This window comes from Oncorhynchus tshawytscha, linkage group LG14 (assembly GCF_018296145.1).
Source record: "Oncorhynchus tshawytscha isolate Ot180627B linkage group LG14, Otsh_v2.0, whole genome shotgun sequence".
NCBI classification, from domain to species: domain Eukaryota; kingdom Metazoa; phylum Chordata; class Actinopteri; order Salmoniformes; family Salmonidae; genus Oncorhynchus; species Oncorhynchus tshawytscha.
Genome location: NC_056442.1, coordinates 33,972,632 through 33,993,307, shown reverse-complemented (window position 1 = coordinate 33,993,307; position 20,676 = coordinate 33,972,632). Strand labels below are relative to the sequence as shown.

The window sequence follows — 20,676 nt, the reverse complement described above, 5'->3', positions numbered from 1 at the left end:
AATTTGAGACAGTTTACTGAAGCAGAAAAATTATGTGGATTATAATTAACATTTTAAAGTGGAAAGTGGAAATGACAAACTTCAGAAGCCTTTTAAAACATCAAACACACTGCAAGTTTTAGTTTTCCTGCAACAGGGTGATCAAATTCAGATCCTACATCTGTACAGAGATGATGTCTTTATCTGAAAAAGGAAGTTTGAGTTATTAGCAATGGAGTTGCAACTGTCAGCTGCTGTAAACCTAAGTGATTGGATGTTATAGAGCCCAATCTGAACAGTTTCTTCCCCGTGGTTATAGCCTTTAGCTCTATGCTCAGTCTACCTAATTCAATATATTGTAGTACGTAAACTTTGTGCAAACTCCACCGCCTGTATTCTGTCTCTTAATGTTTTCTATCACTAGCAGCACCATGTCACCATGTTAAATAATGTGTACAGATGTAGGTGTCATGTATTGTCATATTATGTCTTGTTCCTGTTCTTTCTCTTCACTCCGTTTCCCTCTGCTGGTCGTATTAGGTTACCTTCTCTTCCTCTCCTTCCCCCTCACAAGACAGGTTCACCATCTCCGCCTCGATCCACCGGCCACTTGCAGGGCTTCCGAATCTCCGGAGCCCAGAATCAATAACCCGCCGTGTTACTCTGGGGAGGCCACTGAATGCCGCTCGTTCCTCACCCAGTGTGATATTGTGTTTTCTCTCCAGCCCAACACTTACGTCCAGGAGCACAGCTCTTGTCCCATCCTGTCGGAATCTCCTGTTCTTCTGACGGGCTCGTGTTAGTCAGGTACCTCTATCTGGGAGGCGAGGGCTGCCTAACCAGTATCAGGACTTTAAGGAGGAGATGATACGGGTTTTTGATCGTTCTGTTTTTGGGAAGGAAGCTTCCAGGGTCCTGGCTTTTGTCAAGGTAATCGATCCATAACAGATTACTCTATTGAGTTTGTCACTCTTGCTGCCTCCAGTGACTGGAACGGTTGCTTTGCTCGCTTTTTCTGGAGGGTCTGAAGAAAGGATGAGATTCTCTCCCGGGGTTCCCTGCGTGGATTCCTTGATTGAACTCTGCTTTTGCATAGAGCGACGGGTTGATCTTCGTCACCGAGCTCGGGAAAGAGCTCTGACTCCGAATGCCCCCAGCGCATCACTACCATCTTCCTCCACTCGGCTCGGGTGCTGAGCCTATGCAGCTGGGGGTATCCGCATCTCGACTAAGGAGAGGGAACAGAATCACCAACTGCCTCTGTCTCTATTGCGGTTCCGCTGGTCATTTTGTCACTTCATGTCCAGTAAAAGCCAGAGCTCATCAGTAAGAGGAGGGCTACTGGTGAGCGCTACTACTCTGGTCTCTCCTTCAAGATCCTGCACTACCTTGTCGGCCCATCTACGCTGGACCGGTTCGTCAGCTTCCTGCAGCGCCTTGATAGACTCTGGGGCGGAGGGCTGCTTTATGGACGAGACCTGGGCTCGGGAACATGACATTCCTCTCAGACAGTTAATCTTGATCCTACCTGAGACGCAGACGTCCCACCTAGAGCTCTGGAAATGCAAATGCGCTACGCTACACGCTAATAGTATTAGTTAAAACGCAAACGTTCATTAAAATACACATGCTTGGTATTGAAATAAAGCTACAGTCGTTGTGAATCTAGCCACCGAGTCAGATTTTTAAAATGCTTTTCGGCGAAAGCATGAGAAGCTATTATCTGATAGCATGCAACACCCCAAAAGACCCGTAGGGGATGTAAACAAAAGAATTAGCATAGTCGGCGCTGTCACAAACCGCACAATAAAATATAAATTAATTAGTTTGACCATCTTCTTTCTTGGCACACCTTGATGTCCCATAATCAATACTGGGTCTTTTTTTGGATTAAATCGGTCCATATATAGCCTAGATATCGATCTATGAAGACTGTGTGATAAACGGAAAAAATAGCTTTCATAACGTAACGTCATTTTTTAAAAGTTAAAAAGTCGACGATAAACTTTCACAAAACACTTCGAAATACCTTTCTAATGCAACTTTAGGTATTACTACACGTTAATAAGCTATAAAAATCATCAGGAGGCGATGTAAATTCGATAGTTGGTCGTGTGGAAAAATGTCCGGAAAAACACAGAGACAATGCCTCAGGTTGGTGGTCGGAGCTGAATCGGTTCCCTTTGGTCGGATCTACCAAGAATCAAATCAGAATCAAATGAGGAGACTCTATACATCCTGTGGAAGCTGTAGGTACTGTAAGCTCGGCCTCATTTAATACGGTTCATTTTTTTCCTGCGCTTTTCGATGAAACAGACGTTCTGTTATAGTCACAGCCGTGATTTAAACAGTTTTGGAAACGTCTGAGTGTTTTCTATCCACACATACTAATCATATGCATATACTATATTCCTGGCCTGAGTAGCAGGACGCCAAAATGTTGCGCGATTTTTAACAGAATTTCCGAAAAAGTAGGGGGGGGGCTTAACTTAAAGGAGCCCACGGCCTTGTTCGCTCTGGATGGGAGTCCTCTCCCCGGGATTCAGCGTGAAACGCTACCTTTAACCCTCACTGTCTCTGGTAATCATAGCGAAACCATTTCTTTTTTAATTTTTCGTTCACCTTTTACACCTGTTGTTTTGGGTCATCCCTGGCTAGTTTGTCATAATCCTTCTATTAATTGGTCTAGTAATTCTATCCTCTCCTGGAACGTCTCTTGTCATGTGAAATGTTTAATGTCTGCTATCCCTCCTGTTTCCTCTGTCTCTTCTTCACAGGAGGAGCCTGGTGATTTGACGAGGGTGCCGGAGGAATATCACGATCTGCGCACGGTGTTCAGTCGGTCCAGGGCCACCTCTCTTCCTCCGCACCGGTCGTATGATTGTAGTATTGATCTCCTTCCAGGAACCACCCCCCCCCCGGGGTAGACTATACTCTCTGTCGGCTCCCGAACGTAAGGCTCTCGAAGATTATTTGTCTGTAGCTCTCGACGCCGGTACCATAGTCCCCTCCTCCTCTCCCGCCGGAGCGGGGTTTTTTTTTGTTAAGAAGAAGGACGGGTCCCTGCGCCCCTGCATAGATTATCGAGGGCTGAATGACATAACAGTTAAGAATCGTTATCCGCTTCCTCTTATGTCTTCAGCCTTCGAGATCCTGCAAGGAGCCAGGTTTTTCACTAAGTTGGACCTTCATAACGCTTACCATCTCGTGCGCGTCAGGGAGGGGGACGAGTGGAAAACAGCGTTTAACACTCCGTTAGGGCACTTTGAATACCGGGTTCTTCCTTTCGGCCTTGCAAACGCTCCAGCTGTCTTTCAGGCATTAGTAAATGACGTCCTGAGAGACATGCTGAACATCTTTGTTTTCGTCTACCTTGACGATATCCTGATTTTTTCACCGTCACTCCAGATTCATGTTCAGCACGTTCGACGTGTCCTCCAGCGCCTTTTAGAGAATTGTCTTTATGTGAAGGCTGAGAAGTGCACTTTTCATGCCTCCTCCGTCACATTTCTCGGTTCTGTTATTTCCGCTGAAGGCATTAAGATGGATCCCGCTAAGGTCCAAGCTGTCATTGATTGGCCGGTTCCTAAGTCACGCGTCGAGCTGCAGCGCTTTCTCGGCTTCGCGAATTTCTATCGTCGTTTCATCCGTAATTTCGGTCAGGTGGCAGCTCCCCTCACAGCCCTTACTTCTGTCAAGACGTGCTTTAAGTGGTCCGATTCCGCCCAGGGAGCTTTTGATCTTCTCAAGAATCGCTTTACATCCGCACCTATCCTTGTTACACCTGACGTCTCTAGACAGTTCGTTGTCGAGGTTGACGCGTCAGAGGTGGGCGTGGGAGCCATTCTTTCTCAGCGCTCCCTCTCTGACGACAAGGTCCACCCTTGCGCGTATTTTTCTCATCGCCTGTCGCCGTCGGAACGTAACTATGATGTGGGAAACCGCGAACTGCTCGCCATCCGCTTAGCCCTAGGCGAATGGCGACAGTGGTTGGAGGGGGCGACCGTTCCTTTTGTCGTTTGGACTGACCATAGGAACCTTGAGTACATCCGTTCTGCCAAACGACTTAATGCGCGTCAGGCTCGTTGGGCGCTGTTTTTCGCTCGTTTCGAGTTCGTAATTTCTTATCGTCCGGGCTCTAAGAACACCAAGCCTGATGCTTTATCTCGTCTCTTCAGTTCTTCAGTAGTCTCCACCGACCCCGAGGGGATTCTCCCTGAGGGGCGTGTTGTCGGGTTGACTGTCTGGGGAATTGAGAGGCAGGTAAAGCAAGCACTCACTCACACTCCGTCGCCGCGCGCTTGTCCTAGGAACCTTCTTTTCGTTCCCGTTCCTACTCGTCTGGCCGTTCTTCAGTGGGCTCACTCTGCCAAGTTAGCCGGCCACCCCGGCGTTCGGGGTACGCTTGCTTCCATTCGCCAGCGGTTTTGGTGGCCCACTCGGGAGCTTGACACGCGTCGTTTTGTGGCTGCTTGTTCGGTCTGCGCGCAGACTAAGTCCGGTAACTCCCCTCCTGCCGGCCGTCTCAGACCGCTTCCCATTCCCTCTCGACCGTGGTCTCACATCGCCTTAGATTTTATCACCGGACTGCCTTCGTCAGCGGGAAGACTGTTATTCTTACGGTTGTCGATAGGTTCTCTAAGGCGGCTCATTTTATTCCCCTCGCTAAGCTCCCTTCTGCTAAAGAAACGGCACAAATCATCATCAGAATGTTTTCAGAATTCATGGCCTTCCGTCAGACGTCGTTTCGGACAGGGGTCCGCAATTCACGTCTCAATTTTGGAGGGAGTTTTGCCGTTTGATTGGAGCTTCCGTCAGTCTCTCTTCCGGCTTTCACCCTCAGTCTAACGGTCAAGCAGAACGGGCCAATCAGACTATTGGTCGCATCTTACGCAGTCTTTCTTTTCGTAACCCTGCGTCTTGGTCAGAACAGCTCCCTGGGCAGAATACGCCCACAACTCGCTTCCTTCGTCTGCAACCGGTCTATCTCCTTTTCAGAGTAGCCTCGGGTACCAGCCTCCGCTGTTCTCGTCTCAGCTCGCCGAGTCCTGCGTCCCCTCCGCTCAGGCTTTTGTCCAACGTTGTGAGCGCACCTGGAAGAGGGTCAGGTCTGCACTTTGCCGTTATAGGGCGCAGACTGTGAGAGCCGCTAATAAGCGTAGAACTAAGAGTCCTAGATATTGTCGTGGTCAGAGAGTATGGCTCTCCACTCAAAACCTTCCCCTTAAGACAGCTTCTCGCAAGTTGACCCCGCGGTTCATTGGTCCGTTCCGTATTTCTCAGATCATTAATCCTGTCGCAGTGCGACTTCTTCTCCCGCGATATCTTCGTCGCGTCCACCCGGTCTTCCATGTCTCCTGTGTTAAGCCCGTTCTTCGCGCCCCCGCTCGTCTTCCCCCCATCCTTGTCGAGGGCGCACCTATCTACAGGGTCCGTAAGATTTTGGACATGCGTCCTCGGGGCCGTGGTCATCAGTACCTAGTAGATTGGGAGGGGTACGGTCCTGAGGAAAGGAGTTGGGTTCCCTCTCGGGACATGCTGGACCGTTCGCTCATCGATGATTTCCTCCGTTGCCGCCAGGTTTCCTCCTCGAGTGCGCCAGGAGGCGCTCGGTGAGTGGGGGGGTACTGTCATGTATTGTCATATTATGTCTTTTTCCTGTTCTTTCTCTTCACTTCCCTCTGCTGGTCGTATTAGGTTACCTTCTCTTCCTCTCCTTCCCCCAGCTGTTCCTCATCTTCTCTAACTACCTCGTTCACTCTTTTCCCACCTGTTCCCTTTTTCCCTCTGATTAGGTCTCTATTTCTCTCTCTGTTCCTGCTTCTTTCTTTGTCAGATTCTCGTTTGAGTTTCTCATGCCAGAACCAAACTATCGTCTTGTTTGCTTCACCCTTGTCCCATCCTGTCGGAATCTGCCTGTTCTTCTGATGCTACGTGTTATCAGGTACCTCTGTCCGCTACGACCCGCGCCTACCCAGAGAGACCAGCAGTCTGTCGCCGCAACCCAGCTATTCTCCTCTGCTGCTAAGAAGGGGACTCTTTTGTAAATATCAGAAGGACTTTCTGTTTCATTTGTCGCCCTCTCTGAGGGTTGTCTATTTTGCCATTTTTCTACATCTGAAGAGGATCTATGTCTTCCCTGTGTTTTTTACATTAAAGGACTCTGTTTTTGTTAAACCGCTTTTGGGTCCTCACTCAAGTCATAACAAGGCGATGCCCGGCCAATTGTGCATCGCCCCACGGACCTCCCGGTCGTGGCCGGTTACGACAGAGCCTGGGTGCGAACCCAGAGTCTCTGATGGCACAGCAGGCGCTGCAGTACAGCACCCTTAACTACTGCGCCACCCGGGAGGCCCACTCCTACCTTTTTTAAGGTATCTGTAACCAACAGATGCATATCTGTATTCCCAGTCATGTGAAATCTATGGATTAGGGCCTAATGAATTCCATTCAATTGACTGATTTCCTTATATGAACTGTAACTGTAACTCACTGAAATCATTTTAATTGTTTCATGTTGCATTTATGTTTTTGTTGCGTGTATTTGATTTTGAGTTTTAGGATCCCTTTAAGTATAAAAAAAAGATAGAGACAAAAATGATTTGATGAAACATTGAATTTAGCTTTACTGCTATTAGCCCATAGAAGGGAAAGAAAATGGAAAGGGGATACCTTAGAGGGGTCATATATAAAGCCCATGCAAATAAACAGATATGTCTATCTTAAACACACATGTTTTTATGGGGATTATTTTATTATGCTAATTCTGCAGAATGCATGTTCGCCATTCTCCCCAGAAACTTTTCACAGCCATTGAAGAGGAGTGGGACAACATTCCACAGGCCACAATCAACTGCCTGATCAACGCTATGCGAAGGAGAGGCAGGAGGCATATGGTGGTCACACCAGATACTGACTGGTTTTCTGATCCATGCTCATACCTTTTTCATGCTCCTATCACTAAGAAGAAAGCAGGACTGCTTTCCAGCTAATATTGAGACTTGTGTGACTGACAAACACATACTACCTGCACCTACAGTGCTCTGAAACGATGTCAAAAAAGTCAAAATGCATAATGTTTGGGGGTGAATACTAAACTTCCACTTAGGTTGAATTTTTCACTTAGTCATGCATTAATGTCAATGGGAAGTTAGGATTCACCCCTTAGTGATTCTCAAATGCAATGAGTTAGCACAGGCTGTGATGATTCATCCATCCTTTGCACTGAGTCATGATGTAATACCATGCTGTATCAGCAGAGGGGGTTCTGAATGACTCATTGGATTGGTGCTACTGGACTAAATGTACAGAAAACAGGAGGTCCCTTCTCCATCACTCCATCTCCCTGCATAAACTTGATTTTAATGCACTGACATTGTGTGTGATATAGTGCACTACTTGGTGTCCAAAACGGACCACTATATAGGGAAATAGGTCCCATTTGGGACTTCCAATACCCATTGAATATGAATAAGGATATCTGACCTTTCAAAAATGTTTGGCAAGACTTCCAGTTGGGTTGCAAGGATAGAATCTGATTTTATCAGAGGAAACAGGCAGCACAATCAAGTTGTGGCACTAGCATATGATAAATAGTTGTATTAAGCTTATCTTGCCAGGAGAGGTCACCCTTTGCGTTGGTAACTGTGATTGGTTAGTTCAGTGACAGGTGTCAGGTAGAGGTAAGGTTGAGCTGGGGTGTGGACATGAAGTTAAGGTTAGGTTTAGGGTTATGGGTTAGGGTAAGGGTTAGGTTTAGAGTCACTAAGGATACATATTGGACTCATTTTCCCACATAGCCATTGCTTGCCTAGTGGGAATGAAACAGGAAATCTGATTCGCTCTCATCCCACATATGCAGGACCTCTGGATTCCCATATAAGGACTGTTTCATCAGTAGCAAGACACCCACCTTTCTGAGTGATGACGCAGTCCGGGGAAAGTGTGAGGAACGAGAGAGGGTGTCCCGTCGGCACTAGCACAGACTGCGCCGAACAGCTGCAGCCTAGGTTCACATAGAGTTTCACAGCATTGCGAGTAGTACACATATAATTTCATCCCAAAACCTATAGTATAACGTTCACACTAACCAAATATTAAAATGGTTGATCGCGAGCAGCTGGTGCAGAAAGCCAGGCTGGCTGAACAGGCTGAAAGGTATGATGATATGGCAGCTGCCATGAAATCGGTAAGTCTCTCCTCAAATCATTGCATGTGAATGGCTGTATGAATAAGGTATGTGATATGGTGTTCAATGAAACATTGAATTCTCTCAATGTAATTCTAATAAATATGAATTCTCTATTTAGATATTTGATTGCATTCCTGGAGATTTTTCATGGATGTAATGTGTATAGAGATGCACCAAATACTAGCCTAGACCATTCAGAATATCACGTCTGTTTCATAGGGCTCGATCTCTGTTTATTTATAACGAATAAAATAGCCAAAATCTGGAGCTCAAACATTCAAGAAAGGCAATCAATATTTGCTATCGAATGCTCCTTGGGCAGTGCTTGGGCGGTGCCTGTCTCGTGCCTTTAAAAGAAATACAGTGGAGTAATATTACCACGAAATGTATTCGGAGGCACCAAAGAACATCGATTTCTCTGTCAAACGTGTCCCTCACATTACAACATTTGATAAATGTTCTATGCCACTGGGCACAGACGTCGATTCAACGTCTATTTCACGTTGGTTTTAACATAATTTCATAGAAATTACGTAGAAACAACTTTGATTCAACCAGTGTATGCCCAGTGGGATTTAATATCCCTATGTGATTTATTACATCAGATCGTTTAGAATTTGGTCTTTAGGATATTGCCACGTGAGGTTGCTCAAATATTGATAGATTCTTCCTGTAATATCTAGATTTAATTAAATAATAGCCTACTAATAATAGTCATATTTTAAATACATTTTTGTAAATTAAATGTGTCCTCTATTGATTCATATACATGCATGCATGCATACATACATGCATACATACATACATACAGTACCAGTCAAAATTTTGGACACACCTACTCATTCCAGGGTTTTTCTTTATTTTTACTATTTTCTACATGGAATCATGTAGTAACCAAAAAAGTGTTAAACAAATGCATATATTTGAGATTATTCAAAGTAGCCACCCTTTGCCTTGATGACAGCTTTGCACACTCTTGGCATTCTCTCAACCAGCTTCATGAGGTAGTCACTTGGAATACATTTCAATAAACAGGTGTGCCTTGTTAAAAGGTCATTTGTGGAATTTCTTTCCTTCTTAATGTGTTTGAACCAATCAGTTGTGTTGTGACAAGGTAGGGGTGGTATACAGAATATTTGCTAAAAGACCAAGTCCATATTAAGGCAGGAACAGCTCAAATAAGCAAAGAGAAACGACAGTCCATTACTTTAAGAAATGAAGGTCAGTCAATCCGGAATATTTCAAGAGCTTTGAAAGTTTCTTCAAGTGCAGTCGCAAAAACCATCAAGCGGTATGATGAAACTGGCTGTCATGAGGACCACCACAGGAATGGAGAGTTACCTCTGCTGCAGAGGATACGTTCATTAGAGTTACCAGCCTCAGAAATTTCAGCCCAAATAAATGCTTCACAGAGTTCACGTAACACACATCTCAACATCAACTGTTCAGAGGAGACTGTGTGAATCAGGCCTTCATGGTCCAATTGCTGCAAAGAAACCACTACTAAAGGAGATCACTAAGAAGAAGAGACTTACTTGAGCCAATAAACACAAGCAATGGACATTAGACTGGTGGAAATCTGTCCTTTGATCTGATGAGTCCAAATTTGAGATTTTTGGTTCCAACCGCCGTGTCTTTGTGAGATGCAGAGTAGGTGAACGGATGATCTCCGCATGTGTGGTTCCAACCGTGAAGCATGTAGGTGTGGGGGTGCTTTGCTGGTGATTTATTAAGAATTCAAGGCACACTTAACCAGCATGGCTACCACAGCATTCTGCAGCGATATGCCATCCCATCTGGTTTGCACTTAGTCCCACTATCATTTGCTTTTCAACAGAACAATGACCCAAAACACACCTCCAGGCTGTGAAAGAAGGAGAGTTATGGAGTGCCGCATCAGATGACCTGGCCTCCATAATCACCTGACCTCAACCCAATTGAGATGGCTTGGGATGAGTTGGACTGCGGAGTGAAGGAAAAGCAGCCAATAAGTAGTAAAAATACAGAAAACCCCTTAAATAAGTAGGTGTGTCCAAACTTTTGACTGGTACTGTATATCTGTTCATATAGGCTACAGATGTTCTCTGGATGAGGATCTATTCCTGCATACATTGTATTCAGTTTCCAGCTCTTTACACAAAACAAATGTAGGAGGCAGCATAATTCTCTCTAGATTGTTCTGTATTTTGTCATATTGCAGTGAGTCAATGATCAGATTGGATATTGATCCTTTTGCGTTCAGTTGTTGAGCTACATTATCATTCTGCAATGCACCTGTATGTCACATTGTGTGTCAATGTCAACGTGTGCAGTAGCCTCTAGACATACTGTATGTCTGGATATGGTTTTGCTGTGTGTTCTTTAAAGCAATTTTAATGAAATTTAGGTTATTGTTTGGTTTATTGATACAGGTCTCCCACTGTGAAAATGCATTGTCATTAGGCCCTAAACCTATATGCCCAGTCTCCTCCAATCATTATGTAGCCTAGCCTAGTGCTTTAGTATTAAAACGGTACTCAACAACTTTTTATCATTGTAATGAAATTAAATCTTAACCATTTATTACTTTCTAGTAATACTTTGTCTCATCGCCTGCATAATTTAGATATCTTTCCCCTGCAGATTTCTTGTTGCAAGCGATAGCATTTTAGTGATGTCTGCCTGTAGGATTCCTTTCCCTTTAAGCAATCTGCTGTGTCAGTGCATGCAGTCAGAACTGGGCCTTTTGCAGTGTAGTGGTGTGTACTCGTTCCCCACTCCAATAGGAAATCCCTTGCCACTGCAGCCAGGGTTCTCTTGATGGCAGGAAAAAGCAATGAGAAGTATACTTTTATGTTCAGATCTCACCTTGTACAGTACAATATTATCCTGCATACATGTTTGCATTGGTTCCTTAATGCATCAATGCAGTAAGAGGCAACTATAAGCAGTGCTGCTTTGTCAGTGAATGCCGTTGAATGTCATTGAAGACATTTCTTTATTATGTCATGTATTTACAGTAGCATAATGTGTTCAGGATAGTCGTGACAGATTTTTACCCAGCCCATCAATAATTGTTCAGCTTGGCAATTAGGTATTCAGATCAGTATGGTAGGCTGCCTCTCTTCAGTTATATTCACTGACATCAGCATTTTGGTACAATGATGATTCACTGACAAGAAATGCATATGATGGGCTTTTCCAACATCACTTGTGGTCTTTTGCGCTCTCTGTCCATTAGGTTTCTTACGGATCCATTTCAATCAGATAGACTAACTATTAATCATTTAACATTTGCTTAGTAATGCCATGGCATTTGAGCTGTGAATTGTATGTTCTTGCATTTCAAGCTGGGAAGGAAAAAGGCCTGTTAAGAAATATTCTGTCATCCATGCACACGATGGCTGTGATGTCACCTATCAGCCGTATTCTTTATGCTCCTCTATCAGGCTGGGAGGGTCACCAGCAAGGAGCAACGTTGGCTTCTCAATGAGAGAGAGCACTTTGCTAGAATGGGCCACCCATTAAGCTACATTTCCTCTGTAGCCTTTTGCTGTCGGGCATCTTCCCTCTCTAGTTCTAATCTAGATAATCTAATTCTTTTTGCAGATATTGATTTAGGTGGCTATAAATACGTGTGTTTTATCAATGTAAGGTTATCTGGAAGTGGATTGGAAGTGCTATTGATCGTCTCCGGTCTTTTCAGTTGTTCTTAATGTGATTCAACACACATATGGGGGTTGTTCCATAACGTGTCTTTTGCATCCCTTTTGATATTTTAATTATAAATGTTGTGCAAATATTGCATTTTAAAAGCAAGTTATATTAAATGAAATGCCCTTTAATATAGACCACATGAATAATTCAATGAATCAGATTTTTAACATGAATAAAGATTCAGCATTGTGACATGTCCCTCTGTGCACGGTCTGTGATTTCCAGGAAGACTTTAACCTACTTAACCCCAGAATTTCATCGTTATTGTAAAGCCCTAGTTATTTTGTTGTTTTGAAAAGATAATTTCTGAATATTATTCTTTATTTCATGTGATTATTGATTCATTTTAAGGTAAAAACAACATCCTGCCCTTCATTTTAAGGTCTACCCTATTCCTTTAAAACAAATGTGATCAAAATAAACAAATCAAATATTGTTTGTCACATTCTTCGTAGACAACATATGTAGACTAACAGTGAAATGCTTACTTAAGGGTCCTTTTCCAATAATGCAGAGTTAAATAGACTATAAAAAATAAACATTGAACATCTAATAGTCAAATCATAGTGTAAAAGCAGGTGAGCTGGTTCTACTCTTTTTGGCCATTTTCAGGTGTTTTGTGGTGGAAAACTGAGTGGGTTGAGCGTAACACGTCAACAGTGTTACCCATAGACTGACTAGAAATGTTTTAACATTTAATTTAGTTTTTTTAACCTCGCATTCAATTGACCCTTCCTGTTGCACACAAACATCCATTCCCCCTGTCAAAAGGGAATTTATGGCTGATTTAAGATGTCAGCTGTGTTACGGTCAACCCTGTTACTTTATTTGACTTTATTTAGCCTCTTGAGATTTTAAAACATGTTTATTTTATTATGTTAAACATGTGATCTTTGACAATGTTAAAAGTAGGTGAAATCAAACCTTTTTTTCCCACCAAGTTACACATCTCAAAAGGCACCGAATTGTTAGAATGACCCAGGTAAGATACTGTATATGTGACATTTGTGTGTGGGTTCATTATAATAAGTATTGAGAATATTTATTGTTACTTATTGTAATTTGCTACGCAATGTCTTTAAGTCAGACACTAAAATACCTTGTTGGTTAGTAGAACGAAGTGTAGCATTTAGACCAAGTCATCAGGATATACAACGTTAAAAGTTCAAAGGTTACTGATCAGTTGTACTTTTTACTGTACACTATTTGACATTTCCAGGACTAACACATTACCTCCCACCTTGTACGTATAGAGTCAAGTAGTAGGTTCAAAGCATGTCCAGGGTGACAGCATTACATAGGGTTTTAGACAGGTGAAAAGGTCAGTTTAAAGCAGAGGAGAAGGTTAGGGAGACACGTGAACTGCCTGTGCGATGATCAACTGACCGTCTACACTTACACTGCAGCTGCCCCTGGATTCCTTGTGGGAACATAGCTACCTCCAACCCTCTGCCCTCTCTCCAGTCCCAACCCCCACCCCCACTCTCTCACTATCTTCATTCTGGTTCTCCACTTGCGAGCATTAGCTGTCAACGTGGCAGTTTGATCTACTGGTGCCCTAAGTGAGCTGATTGCCATGGAAACGAATTGAATCTTGCTCATTCCCAATGCAGTGCTGTATGTGCATACAGTTTGAATTCTAACAGATCATACTGTACAGTAGATATGATAGGTGTGATACTATATAGGGTTGTGACATGTTCTGATATGATTTAATGTAAAACCATACCTTCTGTACGTGATATTGTTGAAAAATAACTGTTTACATTCATGAATGCATAAACTAGGGGGTTATTGGCTGTCTTACACAGTGCATTTATGACCACTGCTCTGTCCCCTCCCCAGGTAACAGAGCTGAATGAGGCGCTATCTAATGAGGAGAGGAACCTCCTGTCTGTGGCCTATAAGAATGTGGTGGGGGCCCGTCGTTCCTCTTGGAGGGTGATCTCTAGCATCGAGCAGAAGACCTCTTCAGATGGAAATGAGAAAAAGATTGAGATGGTTCGGGCCTACAGAGAGAAGATTGAGAAGGAGCTAGAGACTGTGTGTCAGGACGTGCTCAACCTGCTGGATAACTACCTGATCAAGAACTGCAACGAGACGCAGCACGAGAGCAAGGTGTTTTACCTGAAGATGAAAGGCGACTACTACCGCTACCTGGCTGAGGTGGCCACGGGCGAGAAGAGGGCCACCGTCATTGAGTCATCAGAGAAGGCTTACAACGAGGCCCATGAGATCAGCAAAGAGCACATGCAGCCCACCCACCCCATCCGCCTCGGCTTGGCTCTCAACTACTCTGTGTTTTACTACGAGATCCAGAATGCCCCTGAGCAGGCCTGTCATCTGGCCAAGACCGCCTTCGATGACGCTATTGCTGAGCTGGACACCCTGAACGAGGACTCCTACAAAGACTCAACTCTCATCATGCAGCTGCTCCGAGACAACTTAACACTGTGGACAAGTGACCAGCAGGATGATGAAGGAGGGGAGGGCAACAAAGATTAATAAACCACACTTAGAAAAAATATATAATGAAGGGCCGGTGGGCTTTGGCAGGCGCTTTTGCTGATGATCGTACCGCAGCAGCACTTCTTTATTTTTCCATGTGTTAAAAGAAAAGAATCAAAAGAAAGGTGAGGGGAGGTTACATCTTAGGCTAATATATATAGATATATATATGGTTGAAAGGGCCTCCGTCTTCTTGATTTTATCTTTGACATTTGCCAAAACCACTGAAATGTCAGTCAATCCTGAAGTGGTTGTTGTTGGATTGGTTTGGCAGTCTCACACTGGCATAGGGACGGACTGGTGTCGTACCAAGGGAAGCTGCTTAGTTAGGTTTATGCATGATAGATGCAGACACTTGAGGAAGGGGGGGAAGTTTGCAAATAGTTTGCAATGGTTCCAGTACAAGCAACTCAGCCACTTCAACCTCATATTCATTATCTCAGCACCAAACCAGTGTCTATTTATGTGAAAACATCGCGTTTATATGATCTGTGGTTAAAAAGATAAGAAGAAAGGTCCTAAAAAATGATTCTGTGACATCACAGAATTTCTAGCCAGAGATGGGTTCTTGCTCCCCACGTCACCGCCAATCTGTGTTTGAAAATCACTTTTTTGTTGTGAATTTTAACATGAATTATGCCCCTATTTTTAAACTTGCTCTATTTTTTTTGTACCTAATGATCAATGAAAACTTGCTCGGTAGGTCTGTCCTCATTGTGGTTTTACAGACGTGTTTAATACGTCTTAATAACACACTTCATTCGAATATTTATGAAATGCGTATTTGGTAGCACTTATTTGTCTTTCCTTCGCCTCCAACCCCTTACGATGCGTGGAACGGATATGGGTGGGGCCAGGTCTACATAAAGGTGCTAGTTTTAAAAACCTCACAAAAGCTCTGACGAAGGCCGTGAGGCCGGTACGTAAGCTTATTAAAGATCAGTGATACTATCAAAGAGTTTCCTTTTTCATTCAAAATCACTGTTTTTAAAATGACACTTTAAAAAAAAAGTAAAGTCAACAAAACATACAAATGTGCCATTTTCACATATGTAGACATTGGTTTAGTGCTGGAGATGATGAATATGAGGTTTGAAAAGTTGCAGAGTTGTCCTTTAAGATATCACTCACTCTTGAAGGGAGTGCAGGACAGCCAAGAAAATGCTAATAGTATTAATCTGACCAAATCAACTAGAAAAAGTCAAATGCAGATGTTTTGTTAAAATTTTGGATGTTTATTGTAAAGGATAAAATACTGTTATCAATTTACTCTCACATGACTTCTAGTTTTAGGTATATTTGGCATTAAATCCAATGTGACTGTCCTCTGACAGCTCTAAATATGATACTGGAACCATGGCTTAACCTCCAATAGAGTCTATCTAAAGGCAGAGACAGTTTAAAACTGAGTCATTATGTTAAAGCAGCTGCGGAGTTTGTGGTTTACTTCTGTGTTTTATTAAAAGCACTTGCCTACTACACTGTTTCTTCAGTGTAAGATGATTACTACAATAATATCCATTATTCAGTATTGTGCATGCTGGTGAAGTATTTAAACATACAGTAGCTTGACTTTATTAACTTATACTGTGGGTGTTAAGTATTCATATGATTGAGAAAACATAGGCTTTGTCTGATTATTTCTTATTTATAACTTATTCATATTTTGTTTTTATTTGCTATATCAAAATGTTGATCGTAAAAATGGACATGTTATGAGCATTGCTATAGTGGCATGCAATATGTATTTAATTTGTTAATGGAAGGGGAAAAAACAGCAGTGATTTTGCTTAATCTTACCAACTGGTGTTTGTCACGTTAAATTATAATAATGGCTTTGTCACGTTAAATTATAATAATGGCTTTGTAAAACAAATACTTTGTTCTTTGAACTATTTGATTACTTATTTTGTCATGTTATTAACCAGTTTGAACAATGGTGAAGTTTTCAGAATCTGTTTCTGTTATGAATTCACAACATGGACCACAATATATTTCTGACAGTATACATTTTTTTTGGTTTGTTTTTATACCTTTTAGCTGTTTGAGTGACGAATATCTTCAATGTGAGTCCTTATGTAGCAGTTGCACAAGAAACGAGAACTAGGATGCTAATTTTAAAAAACTATATGACAATTATAAATGCACCATTTCCATGGCAGTCTGGTGTATTGTTGTGATGTCACTAAGTCAACGTTTGTGTTTTGTTGTAACCTCTTGTGTGCTGCTAGTATGCTATTCTTGAAATAGTTGATTCAGCATACTCCATAGGCATCCTCCATAACCATATATGGAAAAAGAGAATTATAACACAGTAAAAACCCACTTATGCTTTTAGATCTACACAAACTTGCATGACTCCAGTGCAGTGAATGCACATTTATGCTCATGCAATATAATGCAAAAGCTAGTCAAATAATAGCTGGCTATTAGGACTTCAGGTTGAAGCAAACAGGGAGAGTCATTTGTCATACACTGTTAACATTATTTACCACCGAGGGCTGAATGTTCCAACTGAATGATTCCCACGAGGACAAAAGAACAGATCTAAATGATCTAGGACTTTAACATTGTCCCAAATGGCACCCTCTTCCCTATATAGTGCACTACTTTTGACCCGAGCCCTATGGGGTCTTGGTCAAAAGTAGTGCACTATAGGCAATAGGGTGCCATTTGGGACGCCATTTATTCTTTAACTCATTGTACATCTCACATCCTCTGAGCTAACCATGTATCCGAATGGATGTTGTTTTCCATTTTGCTGCTATGTTCTAGATTTTATTAGATTTATAATCTTGATCATAATTGGCCAAAACTCAGCAATTTATTTATTTTTTGCTCTCTTGACATTATCTGGCCATTATTTGCCCTGGCAAACCCAAACACCTTGGTGTGTCCGATTTAGAAATGTATATTCATAAACCTAGGGTGTTACTTTATGCCATTCATCTAGTCCCATCAACAGAGAGACGGTGTTATACCTTCCATTTTTGCCATGCTAATCTAAGAACGGTTAACACATGTCATTTAGTAAGTACAGTTAACACATGTAATTAAACCTGGTACTTCATTCATTTACATAGTCCCTTCTGGTATACAAGGCCACTTTGGAACCCTGTATGTTACTTTTCCCTCTGTATGTCAACGTAGATGGCGAGTTAACAATTCAGATTGCTTTTCCTCTGAAAGAAACGTTAAACTCTATCATTTGCTTGGTGTAGATTTTTGGACACATCAGAAGGGATGGTTCATTAAGTACATGTTTTGTTTGTGTTTATTTATTTTATTTTCAATTTGTTCACTCAGATCCTTGTCTGTAAGTTCAGGCAGAACACCACTGTAACATGTATGCTCTCTTTTATCTGAAATTAAATTAAACTTCCATTGAATCAAGTAAAGGCTTGGGACCATGGCTATACAACAGAAAACATGTAGACTGTAGGCACATAATCTTGTCAACAAATCGACTACCATTATAATGGAGGATGTTATTAAGAAACTTCGTTGCTATCTGTTGCTCATTCAAGTTAGTAGTTTGTCAGTATATAGATTTTATTTATTAGTGTCATACTAGCTCATTCACCATACTTCATCCTATGAACCCAGTGCTACAATATTCCCTGTCCTTTCCAGTATTTTACTCAGTGCTATAATATGTCCTGTCCTCTCCAGTATTTTACTCAGTGCTACAGTATTTCCTGCTCTCTCCAGTATTTTACTCAGTGCTACAATGTTTCCTGTCCTCTCCAGTATTTTACTTGGTGCTACAATGTTCCCTGTCCCCTCCAGTATTTTACTCATAGACATTTAGGGAGTGTAGTGCACCATAGACAGTGTGACAGAGAAACTCATTTGGGACACTGTGCTCTTATTTGAAACACTCATGTGCTGTTCATGTTCTGGGTCAAAGATGCTGCGTCAGAGATTAAATTTCCAACATGGTTGTAGGTATCGGAGAGAGAGAAGGTGCTTTGCTCATCATCATCTACAACATCACAATATGGATAAAAGCATACTTCTAGGCTATAACAATAGAGACCACGTATACTGTACTCTCTTCCTATGGGTGAAATATAGTATTCTTTACTCAACACCTAAATTGAATTTACATGACAATACCTCTCTGTCATGTGGATGCTATAAGCCAATACTATTTGCCATTCTCTGACAGTAGTTTCTCTTTCACACACACACGCCAATTATTCATGCACATCTGTTTATTCCAATACGGAAACAGCACCCCAAACTGACTGATAAGCTGAAGTGGCAAGTTGTTCGATCCCCCAACACTATACTGCAGTCTTACTGCAGCCTGCTGTACTGAAGCTTTCATGAGATTAATTTCTGTGCTTGGAACTGTCTCCCTTGCCAGCCAATAACTGATAGGCTCACCCTGCGCAGCCACCAATCCCGTTCCTGTTGCTAGGGCTATAATAAGCCTCCCGTTATTAGCCCCAGTTCCTTGCTGCACTGTTCAGACACCTATAGCATCCTGCAAAAAAAGATGAAAGCTCAAGCAGCAGAGGAAGCATTAGAATTCAGCAGCACCAACCTGTTCCCCAAGCGGCATTGTAGTGCACTACATTATCTGCACCAAGGATGACAAAACCAACATTCATACAGTGGCCAAGAGATTGTGAAAGTATCCATGAAACTATCAAAATAGTCGAGGAAACACATTGTTGCAAAATGATTTATCTGTTGATTATCTGATGATTTCCTGGATTGAGGCAACAGACTAGACAGCATAGTCAATTACAATACTAAAGTATAATCAAATTAACCAGATAAGTTCTCTCTATGTACAAATCACTGATAAATCATGTCAAACCAATACCTATTCTATGAGCTCTATTTACATGGTAACACTTTCAAGGGTTTATAAAGGGTTTATATTGCATTTACAAATGATTAAATAACCGATAACATGCCATGCTTCCTCTGAAACACGACCCCACCAAGGCGCACTGCTTTTTGACACACTGCACGCTTAACCTGGAATCCAGCTGCACATCAGGCCGGCGAAACCCTCCCCTAACCCGGACAGCGCTGGGCCAATTGTGTGCCGCCTCATGGGTCTCCCAGTCACGGCCGGATGCGACACAGCCTTGGATCGAACCAGGGTCTGTAATGATGGCTCTGGCACTGCAATAAAGTGCCTTAGACTGCTGCGCCTCTCGGGAGGCCCAACAATGAACTTCTTGACCATCTAGTTTGGAGTTTAGTGTCAAAAGGCAGCCCTGCTTAAGGTGTTGACAGATAATTAAGGAAGATAATGTATGATTCATTGCCGGAAAAAATACCAAAGCTACAGTAATAACCAAGCTACATACATTTGAAGTCGGAAGTTTACATACACTTAGGTTGGAGTCATTAAAACTAGTTTTTCAATACACTCCACAAATTTCTTGTTAACAAACTATAGTTTTGGCAAGTCAGTTTGGACATCTACCTTGTGCATGACAAGTAATTTTTCCAACAATTGTTTACAGATTATTTCACTTATAATTCACTGTACCGCAATTCCAGTGTGTCAGAAGTTTACATAAATTAAGTTGACTGTGCCTTTAAACAGCTTGGAAAATTCCAGAAAATTATGTCATGCCTTTAGAAGCTTGTGATAGGCTAATTGACATAATTTGAGTCAATAGGAGGTGTACCTGTGGATGTATTTCAAGGCCTAAATCAAACACTGTGGCTCATTGCATGACATCATTGCAAAATCAAAAGAAATCAGCCAAGACCTCAGAAAACAATTGTAGACCTCCACAAGTCTGGTTCATCCTTGGGAGCAATTTCCAAACGCCTGAAGGTACCACGTTCATCTGTACAAACAATAGTACGCAAGTATAAACACCATGAGACCACACAGCCGTCATACCGCTCAGGAAGGAGACGCATTCTGTCTCCTAGAGATGAATGTACTTTGGTGTGAAAGGTGCAAATCAATCCCAGAACAACAGCAAAGGACTTGTGAAGATGCTGGAGGAAACAGGTACAAAAGTATCTATATCCATAGTAAAACGAGTCCTATATCAACATAACCTGAAAGGCCGCTCAGCAAAGAGAAGCCACTGCTCCAAAAACCGCCATAAAAAGCCAGACTACAGTTTGCAATTGCACATGGGGATGAAGATCATACTTTTTGGAGAAATGTCCTCTGGTCTGATGAAACAAAAATAGAACAGTTTGGCCATAATGACCATCGTTATGTTTGAAGGAAAAAGGGGGAGGGTGGCAGCATCATGTTGTGGGGGTGCTTTGCTGCAGGAGGGACTTGTGCACTTCACAAAATAGATGGC

General features: G+C 42.4%; 1 protein-coding gene across 1 annotated transcript; it reads left to right on the top strand.

The window, feature by feature from the left end:
* The first annotated feature begins 7,910 nt into the window (after window positions 1-7,910).
* Window positions 7,911-17,767, top strand: LOC112267079 (14-3-3 protein gamma-2). The gene is made up of 2 exons (XM_024445142.2): window positions 7,911-8,167; window positions 13,712-17,767. The coding sequence occupies exons 1-2, from the start codon at window positions 8,081-8,083 to the stop codon at window positions 14,369-14,371; spliced, it is 747 nt and encodes a 248-aa protein (XP_024300910.1). The 5' UTR covers window positions 7,911-8,080; the 3' UTR covers window positions 14,372-17,767.
* Window positions 17,768-20,676: the final 2,909 nt, after the last annotated feature.

What these genes read in the sequence shown, in the direction of transcription:
- LOC112267079 (XM_024445142.2), top strand. Translation starts at nt 8,081, where the DNA reads ATGGTTGATCGCGAGCAGCTGGTGCAGAAAGCCAGGCTGGCTGAACAG. An exon ending in TGGCAGCTGCCATGAAATCG is followed by an intron (nt 8,168 to 13,711) that starts GTAAGTCTCTCC and finishes TCCCCTCCCCAG; the next exon opens with GTAACAGAGCTGAATGAGGC.